At 34.3% G+C, this 19620-nt stretch overlaps 1 protein-coding gene across 1 annotated transcript in view; it reads left to right on the top strand.

Moving 5' to 3' along the window:
* Positions 1-19620, top strand: part of LOC150084862 (uncharacterized) — a 243598-nt gene that overhangs the window by 82769 nt on the left and 141209 nt on the right. Inside the window, exons 7-9 of the mRNA XM_090376371.1 lie at positions 2890-2983; positions 12892-13030; positions 16292-16379. Of these exons, the coding sequence (XP_090232497.1) occupies positions 2890-2983; positions 12892-13030; positions 16292-16379 (321 nt within the window). The remainder of the gene's footprint in view (positions 1-2889; positions 2984-12891; positions 13031-16291; positions 16380-19620) is intronic.

Here is a 19620-nt window from a genome sequence, read left to right as displayed (position 1 = left end):
ATTTTATGACAAGGTCTCAGTTTATTTTTGTTTTATGTTTTAGTCCCCATGTGGATAACCATACACAGTGTGGCAATTGGAAAACGAGACTTATGTTAGAAAAAAAATAATGATTGTGTACGAGTAAACTAACTTTGGTTTATTCAAAGTAACTTCCTCCCACGTCCACACACTGCATGCGAAAATCACAAAATGACTGGAATGATTGATGGAAGTCAGTAACTGGTATTCTGTTCAATGTTCTCATCATAGCTCTTTGAATGGCATTGACATCATCAAAATAAGTCTTTTAGTGGTGTGTTGAGCTTCGGGAACAAAAAGAAATCACAGGGTCTGGTGAATATGATGAGTGCAATGGTATGCAGACTTTTTTTTTTTTTTTGCTACCAAGGACTCCCGAACAATGAGAGCCTTGTGGCTTGGTGCATTGTCATGCAGGAGGAACCAACTGCCATATTCTCTATACTGAGGCATCACTCAACAGATTCTCTGCAACAAACATTTCAAAATGTCCAGATAGTAAATAGCAGTAATGCTTTGTGCCATTGTGCACAATTCTCTTGCTGTCATAGAAAGTGATGAGCATGGTTTTGATTTTTGACCCATTCTTGATGAACTTTTTTTGGCTTTTGGAGAGTTTGCCGACTACCACTCCTCACATTTTCATGAGATATTGCAGGCGATGAGATATGGTGTTTTCAGTATGAAAACACCATATTTCATCGCCTGCAATAATTGAATTCAGGAAGTTTTTTGTTTTCAGCAGTCTCAGTGAGTACTCTGCAGTATTCAACTTGTGCCTCTTGTTGACGGTCTGCTAATGAATGCATAACAAACTGTACACAGACTTTTGTAATGATTTCCTGCACCTTGTCAATCAACTCTGGTTTTGGATAATTTTGCCCGGCTCAGATGTTCATCATCTTCCAGTGATTCTCTTCTGTAAGCAAAACATTTATGCCACTCGGAGGGAACTTTGTTTGCTCTTTGTTCTTCCATTGTCTCTCCACAACAGACACAGGAGAGACTTGCAATTTAGCACAAACTCTCTCTTTCCATTCTGAAATGGCGACAATTTCTACTGACCTTGACTGCTGTGCTTGAGGAACAATCACTCTTTCATTTCATCTTTACTTTTAGTAGATGGCAGCACTTGTCTCATAACATCAGTTTTGTTTTCAAATTGTTGTACTGTGTATATACCCTCTAAGGTTCTTAACCACAAAATTGCAATCCTTGGAATCAAAGCAGTCTGCAGTTGACTATTTTTGGTGCCTTATCTTACAGGAGACCATCATCTGGCATAGTGCTAGAAACTTGAGTAACTATAGAATCCATATTTATAACTTTCTAAGACTTACTTTCTACTTTTCCATCACTCAGATTTCATTTTGTGCAACAGCACATCAAGTTTTCATTTTAGTTCATTGTTCACTCCTTCATTTATCACAGAAATGCAGCACCCTTAGCTAGAGAGGACTTTGCATTCATGCCATGGTGAATATGAGGAACAACTCTGTGACAAGCAAGAGAATCAACATTGGCAATTGCTCTCTGTACCATGCCAATGAATCATACCATGCTTACCAATGTAAATTGTTATCTGTACCATACCAGTGAATCGTATTATGCTTACTGTTAACTCTAGATAAAATTAAATTTGATTATAATATATTCGGTAAAACTTAGCTCTGTTAAGTTCTGTCAAAGTATATTTAATTGATGAGCAAGCTAGTGACTTACTTTTGAAACTAAAATTAATTGTTCAGGTGTAAGTGTACTTATTCCTACTTTAATACTAATATATTACCTTATAATTTAACCAATAAAAAGCTAGAAACTAATTTGTGAAGTGCTTAATTATTTAATTTAAGAATTACTTATACTATCTAATTTATCACGTAATGCCTGGTAAGATGATCAAAACTTCACTTGCCAAACTATTCAGACACTATCCCCACTCAAATTTAAATGCGGAACTATTGCAAAATGGAATCAGATGCCAAATGGAATCTGATTGTAAATAAATTTAGGTATGTCTTGATATATCTTTTTAAAAGATCAAAATATAAAATTTCATGGAAATCAGTCTGCTTGAAGTCAAGCTATTATATATGAATGGGCACAGCAAGCATAGTGAAGACAATAGGTACTTTATATATTTGCAAATGCACCTAAAATAAAGGAGGTTAACATACTTCAATCAGCTTAGCATTTTAGTGTTCTTACTACTCGTAATTACAGTGCTAATTTAAAAAAAAAAATCAATCAAAATTGGACTCTAAACCATTTAGGAATATATTGCATTGGGGGGGGGATAAGAGAGTTGGTTGATTGGAAGGGGCAAAAAAAAATAATCAGTAAAAATTAAAATATTGTTGATCTGTTACGAGAGCATAATATCATCTGCTCTTCAGTGGATTCATCTGTATCAACAAAATTTGATACAGTCAACATGGTTGAGTCCAATTGCATTAAAGATTCAGAATTCATTGTTTTCTTTGATATTTTTTTTTTTTTGAGTGATTGGGGAATTAAACTCTCCAAATAAGTTGTAACATTTTTGTAAAAATCTAGTTGTAACTGTTGTTTTTGAAATTTATCTTGCTTGAAGACTGTTCTCCAGTAACGTACTACATTTGTGGACTTGCTCATCATAAGATGCCTTCAGCTGTAAAAAAAAATTTTGCTATGATTACTTGGCGATTGCTATGATTTTATGATTATTATTCAAGTGTGAAAACTTTAGTTTGATGTTTTTCATTATAAAAGAATGAGAAGCTCTCTGTTAATATAATAGGAAATTGTATAATCATTATGATTATAAAATAAGAGCTATTTTTTATTCAGATTTCTTGTAAACTTCATAAATTAAAATAAATTTTATAGCTCGAAAACCTCCTATTACTCCAAAAGTTCCTATGAAGCCACTTTACTGGACTCGTATACAGTTTCCTGTTCAGCAAATTAATTCTGTTCCAGAGTAAGTTTTGTTTTATCTTATAAAAGATTGATATTGAAGAATTTTGTAATAGGATGTATATGTGATATAAATAAAGGAGTATATCTTTTGTTTAATTTTAACCATTATTAACATACCATACTTTTAACAATTAAATTTGGAAATTCTAGAGTTACAATGAGTGAAATAAATAAATATGGAACTTTTTTTGCTATACAGGCAGTTCTTGCTTTATGAGTTCCTGGGTTTGAGTTTTTTTTTTTTTTTTCCTTTCAAAGTATCAAGTATCAACAAAATCGAAAATATGAACATTAATTTTAAAAAAAATGAATGTTAAATATTCATAACTACCACATTTCAAACCACGTGCATAGCTATACAATACAGTGTACCCAGCTTTACGATATTAATCTGTTCCAGAGATACCATCATATTGTCAAAATATCATAACGGGAACCCAATAACACATTGTTTTTTGGTAATTCGTTCCACGACCTCGGAAGTTGAAATTTTTGCTATATAACTCTCTAAAAGGTTGTCTTTATAGTGCAGATTGTATTAGTTACCAATTTAAATCTCTAAAATGTACTACACTTTCATCATTATCATATGTTTTGTTATAAGAACCAATTTTGAATGCCTTTGTGACATTTTTCTGAAGCACATTTCTGGAGGTCACAATCATAAAACAATTTGCACTTTCCGGTTTATTGGCCATTTCTGTTACTGCAAGTAATTATAAACGGGTAGTTAAACTCTGTTATTGCATTTGCGAAAATACCAATAGCTGGAATTGTGTGGCTTTTTGTGTTATTATGGTGAAATGTATTTCCTCTTTACTGAAATCTTCAATTGTATAAAAAAACAAATTTTCAGAATCTTCTCTTCATTTCTTTTATTTTAAGCTTAGAAAACTTGTTACTCCATGCAAATCATGTTAGTTGCAATTTGTGCATTTCGTTAAAAAATGCTTATGCATGCTATTGAAATTTATAAAGAAAAGAGAAGATTATCTTGGAAACAAACGCCTCTTGAAGCATTTCTGAATCATCTTCCGAAGAAGACTCCTTGTGCAACAAACCAATGAGTGCCGAGCCAATAATAAGTGATCAACAAGCATGCATTTAGTCGATGATGATGAATAAACATTCTTTAACATTTGTAAGTCATAATTTCTTTATTATAATTTGCTTGTTTTACAGGCTAGGTTTTAATTTTTTTGGATAAATCAATCATTGTTTAAACAAACTAATTAGCTAACTAATTTAATTGTTGATAACATAACCAGTGTTTTTAACATTGTCCATGGGATTTAATTTCTGCTTTAAGAGTTTTCGCTTTATGAGCGCGCGCTAGGAACGAATTAACTCATAAAGACAAGAACTACCTGTAATATAATTTTGCTATAATAACTGCTTTAAACTACAGCAATATTGTAACTTTTCTTTTACATATTTTTGCAAATATGAATCTGTTGTTTAATTTTAACCACTGTTTGTGTGTCTTGGAATTTGCTGTTATGGTTTCATTCTTTAGAGTTATGAAAACATGTTAATGTGATTTTAAATTTTAGTTTTTTTTTTTTTTTTTTTCCCCAAGGAAAACCCCAAACACAAATATGCTCACCTTGCATCGTCTTCAACTTTTGTAAGTGGTGTCTGAATACTCTTGAGAAGACAGTGTATACCAACTCCTTATCTTACAATGTTAATAACTTGTTAATTTATTATTGTGTACTCAGAATTCTTCAAATTTCATTAAAGTTTAAAAAAGTGTTGTGTAATAATAACTACCATTAAAATATAGCATTGAATTACAGAATAAGTATACTTAAGAGCATTTTAAAATTTTATTAGATTTTCAGAAACAAGAAATTATCCTGCTTGATCAGTATGTATTATATTTGTAGGTTAATGTCACAATGGAGCTAGTAAACTGTTACATTTACTTACACTGACACTTTCAAAGAAAATTTCTAGATATGCTGTCTGGTGTGCTGTAAATATTTTGGAGATGTTATGCTCTGTCTTCAATAACACTTGAAACTAATAGTTAACATCTGGCAGTTTGTGTGCAAAACAATGAATGTCAACACATATTACAACTTCTTGTTGTGGCAATTAAATCTTATTCTGTTGGAAGGAGAACCAGATCAAAGAAGGAAACTACCACATTTTCAAAATATTTACAATGTTTTATACAGACTGTGTCCAAAATAAATAGCCGTAGCACATCTATTTAGAATTGCAAACTATTAAATATTTTAATAGTGAATGGTGGGTGAAATGAGAAGGGTTTGTGGTTTTTTTTTTTTTTTTTTGGCTGATGCTATATAAGCTTGCTTTCTTGCATCATGTGCCTTTGCTAATGAAGAAGTAAAATTTTCTTTCTTTTGCTCATACAAAATTGTTACTTTTACCTATGCTGGATGCATTTCCTCAGCTGCTACATATAGGGATTTTCATTTTCTTACATTCAGCAGTTCTGCAGAGTTTCCTTTTCCTTGTTTACATTTTTCAGCTATATTTGTACTGAGTATCAAAAAGAAAGGGATGTATTTTTTTTAAATAAAATAAAAGCCATGCCACTGTGTGTTTTGTACATTGAATACAAGAAAAGTCAAGAAAACTACGAAGATTTATTTTTCTGCTTTAGATAAGGTTCATATGCTCTGTCTCATTTCTTATACAATGGAAAGAGCTAATTATTTTAATTTACTTCCAGAGATATGATGTCACAAGAATAAATGCTAGTTCAGAAATTTTACTCTAAGAATAATTTAAGAATTGAAGTGTACAACTTCAGTAACCAAAAGTAACAAAATTTAATGTTGAAAAATTTTGATTTAATCATCACTTTAATAATAGCATGCATATATAAAAAGAATTTGTGATTCCTTGGTCATTATTCGCTATAAGCAATCTTACAGCACTACAAAGATTTGCATTAATAATAGGCCTACCAAACTGAAACAGGATAGCATAAATTATTTTCTTTACAAACTGGTATACATTCTACTGAAAATTATTACTAATAACTAAACTGACATTCAAATGTTGTTCATAATGGTATTGCTAATCCTTAATTTTAAATGACTTCATTTTCGTTATTAACAATAAGTACTCATTTTTAATTTGGTAATAGAATTTTTTGTAAATTTGACTTTATTGAAATATATTTAAGAATGTGTGTTCATAAACGTTAGTACTAAAAGTATATTTATAAGATTAGTATTTTTTTTTTTTTTTCTTTTCCCCAGCAAAATCCATCAGCAAGGCAGTACTTTAAATTTGCTTGGTGGTACTCCTCTGGATTAGGTTAATTTCTTTTTTTTTACAAAAGATTATTCTTGAAAAGTTGCCCATTGTTATTCTTGCCTCTACTGTTTTTTTTGCTCATTTGATTAATGGCAAAAATTCCAATTGCTTTTTTTTTTTTCTGTTATTGCCTCCTCTAGTACTTTTAATTTTCTTGTCTTTGCTCTTATTTTCCAATTTCCACTTTTTTTTTTTTTTCACTTCCTTCTCTGAAAAGTACTGATTTGATTTTATATATAATTAATCTTTACAGTATTTTTACTGTAATTTATGATTTTACAGTGTTTTACAATTTATGATTATACAGAAACTCCCCGACTTACATAATACTTGATTTACACAAATTTGACTTTATGCAAGTTTTTGCCAGGCAGTGCAAACTGAAAAAGATATGGAAACGTATTTTCCATCTGTAGGGATAAATGGATGTATTGTGAAAATATCATAATGTGAACCCAATAACACTTTATTTATTTTATTTTTTTGGTAATTCATTCCAAGTCCGTGGAAGTTGAAAATTTTACTATATTACTAAGCTATTTATCTCTCTAAAAGGTCATTTATAATTAAAATTGCACTGCCCTTTCATCATTATATGTTCCATTATAAGGATCAATTTTGAATGCCTTTGTGATATTTTTCTAAAGCACATTTCTGGAGATCACGACCATAAAAACAATTTGCACTTTCTGGTTTATTAGGCTTTTCTGTTAGTGCATCTAATTATAAACGGGTAGTAAACTTTATCTTATTGCATTTGCGATAATACCGATAACTGCAATTGTGTGAGTTTTTACTTTATTATGGTGAAATGTGTTCCCCTTCACTGAAATCTTCAGGCTCCTCCGTAGCCAGGTCGGAAGGAGCAGCAGTGCGTAGCACACTCTTCTTGATTAGACTGGGATTCGAGCCTGTCACCACCAAATACGGAGGATGCGGAAAGGTCAGGGAATGACCACCACATATCCTGGAGCAGTATGGCCTTAGTTGCTAATGCTCCTAAAAACCAAATAACAAACAAAACAAACAAACATCACTGAAATCTTCAATCATATAAAAAACAAATTTTCAGAAACTTCTCCTCATTCCTATTTACATATTACAATGATGAAGGGAAAGCGACCAACCGAAGGTGCAAGTGGTGGTAGTGCCAGGAAATGAAACAAAATTGATTGATATAGAAATGAAGATGAAAATGATTAAGAAGTACGAAGCAGGATAAAGTTTGTCATCTATTGCAAGGGAATTAGGGCTTGTTGCTTCAACAGTGAATACTATTTTAAAGGACAGTGCACGTATAAAAGAACATGTCAAAGGATCAATATAATTAAGATCAACAGTGATCACAAAAGTGTTCAAGTGCTATATCGAAGATGGAACAGTTGTTAATAATATGGATGGAAAATCAGATTCAGAAGTGAGTGCCCCTGAGTCTAATGACCATTCAAGCAAAAGCAAGAAGTATTTATGAAGATATTAAGGATAAGTACGGCAAACCCCAAGCCAAGTTTGTGGCAAGCAACGGGTGGTTTAATAGGTTCAAGCACCATGCTGTTTCCAAAGCATTAAAGTATGCAGTGAAATTGCCAGTGCCGATTCTCCAGTGGCAGAGATTTTTCTTGATGTGTTGGAAAAAATTATTGATGAAGGCAGTTATTCGATGCAGAAAATTTATAACATTGATGAGACTGCTCCGTATTGGCAAAAATGTCAGATCGAGCATACATTGCTAAAGAGGAAAAGACAATGCCAGGTTTCAAGGCTTCAAAAGATAAGGGCACACTCTTGCTTGGGGCTAATGCAGTGGGAGATTACAGATTAAAACCACCTGCTTGTGTACCATTCTGGAAATCCTCTTGCATTTAAGGGCATCAATAAAGCCACCCTACCCGTGTATTTCCGATCGAACCGGAGAGCATGGATAACAATACCTCTCTTTGAAGATTGGTTTAAATGCTACTTCATTTCCGAGGTTTAAAAATATTGTAAAGACAATGACATTCCTTTCAAGATTTTGCTTCTATTAGATAATGCTCCTGGACCTCCTACGCATTTAGATGATTTTAATTCAAACATGAGAGTCATATTTCTACCATCATGTTTGGCGGTAGAAATATGTGAGAGTCATATTTCTACCGCCAAACACGACTTCATTCATCCAACCTATGGATCTGGGTGTTATTTTGAATTTACGCATATTTGCTCAGGCATTGTGTGCAGTAGACAATGAGAAAAATTTTACATTAAGAGACTTTTGGAAATCTTACGATATTTACCCCGCTATCTTAAACATTAATAAGGCCCTCTGTGGAAATTACTAAAAGTTGTTTAAATGGCGCATGAAAGAAAATATGCCCAAGGCACGTAAAAGGCTTCGAAGGGTTTGAAAAAGACTGATCATGTGAAGAGGTTACAGATAAGATTGTAAAGGTTGCAGAGCTACTTCAGTTGAAGGTTGCCAAAGACATGGAGGAGTTAATAGAGGAAGAAGGGAAGGAATTATCTAACTAAGAACTTATTGACTTGCAGACAGTGATAGTGAAAGAAGAAAATTCTGACTAAGCTCAAGGTGAACCAAATGAAGAGCCAAGATGCTTCATCACCAGAGAGAGATGGCAGTGGATTTTCGTGAAATTGCATCAGCAATGGCATGGTTTGAGAAGATGGATCCTGAGGGCAAATGATTCTTAAAAGTTAACAGAGGTGTGAATGATATGCTTGCTTGCTACAAAGAAATCTACGATGAAAAGAATAAAGCCACCGTCCAGTCATCCCTTAATGTTCTTTCATAAGGTTGAGTGGCCGACCCCTTTTAAATCTCCATAGCCCTCAACCTCCACTGCAGCGTACTTATCAGCTGAAGACATTGATCCTTGCAATGATGCTTGAGAGATAAAACTTACTGACATTATGCCTGTCTCCTCTCTCTTTCTTTTTTGTAATTTTATAATTTAGAAATTTTTTTTTTAAATTGCATGCTTTTGCAATTTTTCCTGCACATTAGATAAAAAAAATTGAATAAATACAATAAATAATTCTATTTACGTGTTTGTCTAATATTTCTTTTTTGATTCAATCAATTCAGCGAGCACAGTTGCAAGTATGCACAAGCATGGGGGGAAATTCCAACTTGCATAGAGTTCCCCGGAATGCAACCCTTACATTAGCATTAGTAGAGGCATTTGATGCAAGAAAGCAAGCTTATGCAGCATCAGCCAAAAAAAAAAAAAAAAAACCCACTTCCACTTCACCCCTCTGTTCGTTCAAAATACCTGTCCAGCTGAGCCTTAAACTTATTTAGGCTATCAACTTCCACAAGGATAGAAGTCTGTTCCACCAGCCAACCACCCGCTGGCTAAAGGCAAATTTCTGCACGTCTATCCTACATCTGTCTTTCCTCAATTTGAATTTATGCCCTCTCAGGTGATTTTTCTGAGCTAGAGGAAGAATCCCATCAGCATTGAGCATGCTCAAACCATTCAAGGCTTTATACACCTCTATCAGATCACCTTGCTGGTGCCTAGTCTCAAGACGCTGTAATTTGCAAAACTTAAGCCTTTCTTCGTAAGAGCACCCCTTTGTTCCATTCACTAATCTTGTTGCCCTTCTCTGTACTCGTTCCAGCAGCTCTACATCCTTCTTGAAATGAGGCCTCCAGACCTGTATACAGTACTCTAGGTGTGGCTTGACCATTGCCTTATACAAGAGAATAATCACCTCCTTATCCCTGCTGGAAAAATTCCTGTATATCATTGACAATACTCCATGAGCTACTCTTGCAGCCCATCTGCACTCTCAGAGAACTTCATATCTGCCTGCACAACCACTCCCAAGTCCCTTTCATTCTCTACCACTGTCAGTGTAGTACCACAGAGTTTATACGTTGCTCTGGGGTTGCTGTTTCCCATGTGTAGTACTTTACATTTGTCAATGTTAAACTTCATTTGCCACCTCTCAGCCCATCTGCTCAACCTTTCCAGATCCTGTTGCAGCAGCATAATGTCAGTAGTGTCCTTGACAACCCTGCCAACCTTTGTATCATCTGCAAACTTGGACATTAAGCTTGATATACCATCATCAATATCATTTATAAATACAGAAAACAATAATGGACCCAACACTGAGCCCTGAGGGACTCCACTAATAACATTAGTCCACGATGAGCAGTGTCCACTGTCTTCTCCCCCTCAACCACCCCTTTATCCATAGCAGCAATTTGCCTCCAATGTCACACTGTTCCAATTTGTGTAGCAGTCTTCCATGTGCAACAGTATCAAAAGCCTTTCTAAGATCCAAGTATATAATATCAAAGCTATTCCCTGCATCCAGTTCTTTTGTGACTGCATCATAGTATCCATTCAAATTGGTCAGGCAAGACTTCCCTTTAAGAAAACCATGCTCTGTCCGAGCTATAACTGAAGTCTTGTCTAAATTATCCTGCAGTGCTTCTTTAACCAGTGCCTCCATTAATTTTCCTGGAACAGAAGTTAAACTCACAGGTCTATAATTACTTGTGTCAGCCTTTGATCCTCCTTTGTGAATTGGGGTCACATTTGCACATTTCCAGTCTATGGGTACCTCCCCTGAGTCCAAGGAAGCTCTCATAATTATGGCTAAGGGTTTGCTTACTTCCTTTGCTGCCTCCTTTAATATAACTGGATAGATCCCATCCACCCCAGGTGCCTTTCTTGTGTTTATCTTCAACAGTTTCTCCTCCACTTTACTCCCAGTTATTTCAAGATTCTGTAGCTTACTGCTAGAGTTGAATACACATCTGGCATTCCCCTCGCTGAATAACTCCTTGTGTGAATGTCGATGCAAAATATTCATTTAGTTTGTTAGCTACCTGAGCAGGATCATCAACAGTTGACCCATCAATATCAAGTGGACCAATCTGATTCATCCCCTTCCTTCTAGAGTTTACATAAGTAAAGAACTCTTTGCTGTTTTTCTTTGCATCCCTTGCCAAGGATTTCTCGTAATCTGCCTTCGCCTGCCTAACCTCCTTTGTAACTTGGTTGCATATCGACTTGTATCTATCATAGGCTTCTGTGTCATGTGTTAATTTGTAAGTATCCCATGCATTTTTCTTCTCTGCCATATGCCTCATTAGTTCATCTGACATCCATTTTGGCCTAAACCTTGAACAATATTTCTTAGTTGGTATGTAAAGGCTGGTAGCTTCCAAGATAAGTTCTTTGAATGCTTCCCATTTTGAATTTGCTGTTGGTAACATCATCAGTTGGTCCCACTGTATAGAATTTAAATACTGTCTCAGTCCATCGTAGTCGCCTTTACGGAAGCAATAACCCTTCCCTTTACCCCTGATGGTAGTTACCTCTTTGAGTAAATCCCACTTCAGCACACTGTGATCACTGCCACCTAGTGGTTCATTTATCTGCAGATTCTTAATGCATGAAGAATCACTGCTGATAATCAAATCAAGAGTATTACTCCCTCTAGTTTCCTCCCGAACATGCTGATGTAGAAAACAATCATCCAATAAATCCACAAAAGCCCTGCTAGTGTGTGAGTGACTAGCCCCCAAATTCCAGTCAATATCTGGGAAATTAAAATCTCCCATTATAAGACACTCTGATTTACTGGCCCACTCTATTTCCCTGTACAGTTCCTTATTATACTCATCAGAGTCATTAGGCCTATAGCACACTCCTACTCTCAATTTTGATCTCCCAATGCTTATGTCACACCAAACTGACTCAACACTGCACTGTCCAGCGATGTCAACTGGCTTCACTTCCTTGGTTTTTATGTGTTTCTTAACTAATAGCATAACCCCTCCTCCCTTCCTATCCTGTCTATCCTTTCTGTAGACGTACTCCTCAAATCGCAGTTCTGCATCCCTTATATCTGTGTGACACCACGTCTCTGATATCCCAACAATATCTGCCTTTGATGTTTTGAGCAATACCTCAAATTCATCAAATTTATTTACTAAACTCTTAGCATTGGTGTACACGCAAGTATACCTGCACCTGTTTCTATTCTTAGCTACCCTAACACAACCCATGTGTTTACTTGTACCGCAATGGCTCCCAGCAGTCTCTGAAATATCATGCATCTTGTTTTTCAGGCTTCTGCTCATTCTAATAGAAGCAGTGCAAGAATCTCTTTCACCTTGCCAGTGGCTACTGTCAATCTATTGGTCTTTGTGTCCCCCCGAAGCTAGCAGTTTTCCGACCCACCTAACACTGCCTCGATAGCATCAGCAAATATTCTTGCACCCTTTCTATTTAAGTGTATCCCATCCCATCACTTACGTAAGTCAAGGAGTTGCTGTATTGTTCTGTTAACTGCTTATTGAAGTATGGTCTCTTTAGTAGAATAGATTTTTCATTTGGATTTTCCCCCAGGTGCTTCATCATCCCAGATAAACTAGCCTTAGAAAGTGAACATTTTATAATCACAATATACAGATGCATCATGAGCTTAGTTCCCTTGGCAATAGCTCAGTCTATATTTTTTATTCAGTTTTTGTTCAGAAAAGTTATTTTCCATTTGAGAAATAATTTTATTCAGTTAAACTTAGCATAAATCTTATATAGATCTGTACAGTCTGAAATAATTTGTATATTTTTTTTCTTATTAAAGGGGGAAAATTTGCCTCTGGGATACATTAGAAGAACCAAAGCTTGATGACTGGAATGATTTTCCTGAATTGTTCTCAAAGCAGACTATTCAAAGGAAAACGCTGGCACAGAAAAATTTACCTCGTCCAAAAACAAAAGAGGTATTTTTATTATATTGTTATCATTACAGTCAAAAGCAATTTGAAAGTAGCAATATTCAGAATGATATAATGTTTCAAAGTACAGTAAGAGCTCTATTTGCAGGGATTATGTTCCCCAAGATGTCTGTGAATGGTGAGATTCAGGACCTGTGTGTCTTTGGTCAGGATGGAATAGCAGGTTCTCAGCTATTCCATCTGAGTATGCCTATAGTGCTTTAAAAGGTTCAGTGTTCAACTTCTGTGCTTAGTACCTGCTAATCCTGTGAGTCAAAGTTCCTTTATTGTGTTGGGTAAGAAGCACTTAAAGTGCTTCTTACCCAACACAATAAAGGAAGTTAACTGGAAAATGTTGCCCTTCTTATTTAGGAGCCAATAATGCTTTTTGGAGTGCTCAAAAAAAAAAAGTAAACACTAACTACATTTAGATGATTTCCTTTTTAGACAGTCTGGCAGTCTAAGCTATCCCTGAGTGACATTGGGGGGGTTGCAATTTCAGTAATCATTAAAATTAATCAAAGGATATCTTCATTTTATACAGCATGAGACTATTAATAACACAGCATGAGATTATTAATTATACGAGACTATTAGTTGCAGAAACCGTCGAAATTAAATTACATGAGAATTTGCTGGCCATATCCAATCTCCAATGCGTGGTCTTTTACGTGCATACGTGAAGACAAATAATCCCTATTTAAGTTTCATGCTCACCCCATTCAGTAATTTTCATTCCTGTGATCACAACATTTGGTCAAAAAGCGTTGTCAGCTTGAGGAAGGAAAACTGTTTTGCAATATTTTTGCTAAATTCTTTTACTTAATTTTTAATTGTGTTCTATTGTTTTCAATTAATTATTTACTGTGTGATATTTTTTAATTTAATTTTTACTGTAATGTTATATTTGTTTTAATTTCTGGAGAGTACCATATGGAAGCATTCTGTGTATCATATTGAGGTAAACTTCTCTTATTCTTTTACAAAATTTTAAAAAAGAACAGATTGAGCATCACAGCTCAGGTTTATACTATCAAACACAGCAATAAAGAAATTGTCTTTGTTAAATAATAACAGGAAATCTTTTGCACAAATGTTAAATCGGTTCACTCTACAAAAAATGCTTGTATTACATGCTTGTATTGCGTTTGTCTTTACTAACTTTACAAGCTAGTAAAGACAAAGAAAGCAGTTGCGAGCCCACTCAGTATCATTTTTGCACATAAAAAGATGACTTTCATCCACCGAGAAACCATAGTATTTGAGGTAAATGAAGAGACATATATGAAACTTTATGCTTTTTTTAATTAAACATAATATTTCTCTGCATAAAGCAAAAATAAGGTGAATTTGTAGTTACTGCATGTGGTAACCTGGCTATCTATTATATAGCATATCTACTAAATGTAGCATGTGAAAAGTAAATATGCTAATTAAAATGGGGATATAAAAACCAATTTTATAAATTTTAAAATAAAGAAATGCACACTTGCACTGCATGGGAAATCAGCTTTATAATGAGACTAGAAACATACTGTTTATTTACAGTATAATTATAATTACATTTCAACATTGCAACAACTATATAATTAATTTTAAAATTAAAAATTAGCCAAAAGTATTACTGAAAAGAATTGGTGTGGGGTGGGGAGAAATGGAAAAAACTTGTCTAAAAATTTGACCTTTTAGCTATTTTTAATTTAAATTGAAAATTTATAAACTTGCTCCACTTACCTGGATCTTATTAGGTTTATTTGCTCTTCAAGATACCAGTTGCATAATAGAGACCACGATAGGGTGACAGGGCACAGTAACTTATATATGCATCAGAAGTTTCTGATTCTTCTCCCCCCAGCACCACTGGGGGGGGAGAAGAATCAGAAACACTAAATCAGGGTGACCAAATTTTGAAATATAAAAAAACGAGACACACACGAGAGTTTAAAAATATAAAAAAAAAGGGACACATATTTGCATAAGACTTGCAAATTGCAATCATGAGATTTCCACATAAGTTATTTTAGAAATGTTGGGTATCAGTCACAGATGACTGTGCTTTGACTTATGTTGCTGTTGTGTATTACAAATTCATGTCTCTTAGAAACAGATATTGAAACAAACTATTATGATTTTCTTTCGATACTTTTAACCTGAAATATTATCCTATAATAAATCTTGTTTATAAAACAAAATGTTGATGTTTGGTTTTATAAGCAAAATTTGTTTTGTTTTCTTACTGTTGTTAACTTTATAATCTTTTATATTAAAGATTATAAAGTTTACAACAGTTATTACCCAATCAACTTGACCAGTATCAAATACAACTTTAAAAAAGCACTGCTTAGGAAATGCATGTGTGTGTAGCCATTTCATGTCACTTTCAAATAAAATGGCACTGTTGTGAAAAAAACTCTCTCTCTCTTATTTTTTTTTTTTTTTTTGTATTTATTGGTATATTGGGACTGCTGCCTTAAAAATGGAATACATGGTCACTCTACACTAAAGTTTTCTTGTAGTTTTCTGAAAATAAATTAATCCAAAGAGATACACAGATTAGTTTGGAATGCACTAACACTTACTGGTTTCATTGTATGTGGATGTTTCAGAAGTAAGCACTCACACATTCACACTTATATTGGGGGGAAAAAAAAAAAATACAGCTTGATGAACACATCAATATTTGAACGCACAAAATATATTCACTGTGTTGAGATGGACTCATTACACAACTGAGTGGAGCAAAATGAAAGAGTTGTTTCATTGCATTCACTTTTTGTCCTACCTTTAACAAAATTACTTCAATTTAATTCACTCTTAGCAGACTATATTAAAAAAAGCTGTACAATGTGTTGTCTAGTATAATAAACTTAAACTATAGATAAAAATGATAAACATTCCTCATCAAATTTACTCTATTACAGACCCCCAATATCCAGTCATAATGTGTAAAATAAATTAATTACAAGATTCCAATGCAAGATATAAGATGGTTTTTTTTTTTTTTTTTTTTTTTCCCAAGAAATTATATCATTAACCCTATTACAACAGTTAATTTTTCTCCAAAAATAAAATTACATGGATCTCAAGTTAATGATATCTATTTATAATAAGCTTAGTTTATGCTGCATCATAAGTTATACACGTATAATTTAATTACAAATGTGTGTTTAAGTTTATACTTACATAGACATACTACTTTTTATTTAATGGATGAACTTATTAGTCAGAATGTTAATAAGATTTTCAGTTTTAACTTTTGTTTTTCAGGTTGCAAAATTACTGGACCAAAAGCGTTCTCAAAATATAGGCATTTTAATATCTAGTTTACATCTAGAAATTTCTGAAGTAGAAAATGGTAAGGATGTTGACTATAAATCAAGATGCTTTTATGACTTTTCTCAAAATTTTTCAGCCTCAGACCTATTTTGGTTTCTAGTTTTACTAGAATAATAAAATAAAAATATTATTTTAAAAAATCTGCTTTTGTATATTGTAACATAAAATTTGCCCTTTCACATTTCAAAATATGCAGATTTAAAAACTAAAATCAATTAAAAATATATCCACTTATCTGTCTGTTTGCACTCATCTCAATACATAATCTTTTATCTCAGCTGCCAAAAAGGATAGGAAAAAAAGTTTGGCTGTCATCAGTGTGGTGGAAAAACTAGTTTTTTTTTTTTTTTTTTTATGTCACTCATTTGTGGCACACCCAATGAGCAGAGTCCACCTTCTTGTAGACACCCATGAATTTGTACTTGGACCCCCCCCTCCTTCCTTGCCCTCATACCCACATACCAATCTGTGTGCCATTGCTCTGGACAATAAATGAAACAAATTTGTTGTAGACTGAGGAAATATTATAAGTAGGTTTTAGGGAAGTCAATCTTCATAAATTTGTCACGGACTAAGCAAATCAAGACTGGTTGTACTTTTTGAGAGAATTCCATATTTATATAGAATCACAAGTATTTTCTATACATGGCTCAATTTAAAACAACAACAGTTTTGCCTCTCTGGCTAACTAAATATGTATACTGTATTAAGAATTGTGATTGCCACACTTTGTGTGATTAGCAGTGAAGGACATTGCTTATTTTTAAAATTCCATCCATTAGATTTACTACTGTTCTTTCAGCCACCTAATTTCAAGATACAGAATTCTAGTTGTTGAAATATAAATAGAAAGAAAGATATGAAATATAAAAACATACAAAATATAAAGCATTTATATTTTCAAATATTTATATTTAAGTGCAATTATTACTTGTACTGAGTATATAATAAGATATCATGACCTTGACATTTTCTCCACATGTAGTACAAAGTGGTCTTGAGATCAGCCAGTATAGCCAGTGAGCTCAACCTCAAACAGCTGAATCACCAGTGATGTATATTCTTCCACATAACCAATCACATGTCCCAGCCTGAATTAAAAAGATCAAGAAATCCTATAAATTTACCTTTAGATCCAGAAATGCCAACAGTACTTTCTCCAAGCAACAGAGCAGGCTCCTACCAGAGCACAATGAAGACATACTAGCAAGAGCGAAGAGTGCAATAAAATTATGTGACTTTTTTTTTTTTTTTTTTTGCTCACTAAGAATGCAGTGGGGTTTAGTGGAACCCATGGCAGCTTTATAAATGGTTGGGGGGGATCTTGCATATTAACAAGGCCAAATGATGCAAGGAAGCAGACTTTATTTTTACTTAACAGAAAATATAAATAAAATAATAAAACAAATCAGAATATCCATACTATTCCCATAATCTTCCTCATTCATTTTACTCAACACCTTCAGCACTTTATATGTCTCTCTCAGCCTTCCCTTAGATGTCTACTTGTCAAACTTTGCAGCCCACACCTTCTAAGCTGTTCTTCATATATGCATTCATTTTCACTTATCACTAATCTGGTTACCCTTCTTGGAACCTTTGTGGAAGTCTGTGTCTTTAGGTGTGTTCTCTACAGATCTGGATACAATGCTCTAGATGTGGTCTAACGATCATCTTGTATAGGGGGATATTGATGTTTGTCTACCTACTCGCAAAGATCCTATAAATCATGACAAGACATTGTTCCTTTCTAGGCACCCATTTACATTGTTTGGAAAATTTCATGTCAGATTGAATGGTAACACCTAGGTCTTTTTTTTCACCTTGAACCACTTTTAGTCCTCTCCTGCTAGCTTATATGCGACTCTAGGATTTCTGTTCCCCAAATGCATAACATATATTTAGAAGCATTAAACTTTAGTTTCCATTCTTTGGACCATATATGCAACTGGTCCAAGTCCTTCCCACCATAAAATCATCAGCAAACTTTGATAGCTTCTCTTGGACACCTCTTGTCAATATCATTTATGAAAATTAAAAATAGGAGGGGGCTCAATGCTGTGCCTTGGGGGACACCACTTTTTACGCTGTTCCACTCTGAAAGCTGTTTATGACAACCTTTTGTATCCTATCTTTTAGTCAGTGCAGTCCAGCATAGGATCTTACCAGCAGTCTGTTTGTTCTAGTTTATATAGCAGTCTTCCATAAATAATGGTATCAAAAGCTTTGACTACCTTATGGTAATTTACCAGACTGGTCAGGTGTGACCTCTCCTTAATGAACTCATGCTGGGATCTCTTCAAGCTATCATTCTTGTCAAGATGGTTTTGAAATTGCATCATAACCATAGACTCCATTATAGTCTTTGCCACAGAAGGGGCCGTCTCCGTAGCCAGGTGGGAAGGAGCAGCAGTGCATAGCACACGCTTCTTGATTAGACCGGGGTTCGAGCCCATCACCACCAAATACGGAGGATGCGGAAAGGTCAGGGAATGACCACTGCATATCCCGGAGCAATATGGCCTTAGTTGCTAATGCTCCTAAAAACCAAATAACATAACATAACAGCCACAGAAGTTAGATTCACTAGCCTATAGTTACCCAACTCACCTTTAGCACCACCTTTGCATATTGGGGAGACATTAGCACTTCTCCAGTCCAATGGTTTGGTTGCACTTATATGCAGCCTTTTTAAGTATAACTGAATATATACCATCCTTCCCTGGAGCCTTGCCTTCTTTTAACTTCAGTAGCATTTTATAAAAAATGCTTCTCTGAGATCATTATATCAAATCATTATACGCTTATTGCAAAGAGTCTGACTCCTCCTTAATGTTTCCCTAGAGAGTTGAGCTTGCTTTCGACTGTAAATATTGTTGCAATACAGCTATTCTGCTCATCAACCATTTCTGCTGGGCTTGAACCTTCCATTACAACCAGTTAGGGGACCTATTTGACTTCCCCCCCCTTTTTTTTTGTATTCCCATATGAGAAAACCTTCCTGTCCTCATTCGTAGCTCTCCCTTTGCTCATTCTTTCTCATAATCAGCTTTTGCACATCTTATCCTTTCTGTGACTCCATTAAATTTTCTTTTATAATGCTCATAACTCAGAACTCCCTGATTGTGTGCAACTGTTCTCTGGCATTTCTTTTGCTCATTTAAAGTGTTAATGTCACCAGTCATCCATTTTTGCCATCTTATGTTTATGGAACTTGACCGTTGGTTTTAATACATTTTTTAGCATAAAAAAAAATGCCT

Source organism: Mastigoproctus giganteus, chromosome 6 (genome assembly GCF_048544385.1).
Source record: "Mastigoproctus giganteus isolate SK-2022 chromosome 6, ASM4854438v1, whole genome shotgun sequence".
In the NCBI taxonomy this organism is placed as follows: Eukaryota; Metazoa; Arthropoda; class Arachnida; order Uropygi; family Thelyphonidae; genus Mastigoproctus; species Mastigoproctus giganteus.
The sequence above is the reverse complement of the archived record's forward strand: the minus strand, read 5'-3'. Positions and strand labels throughout refer to the sequence as shown.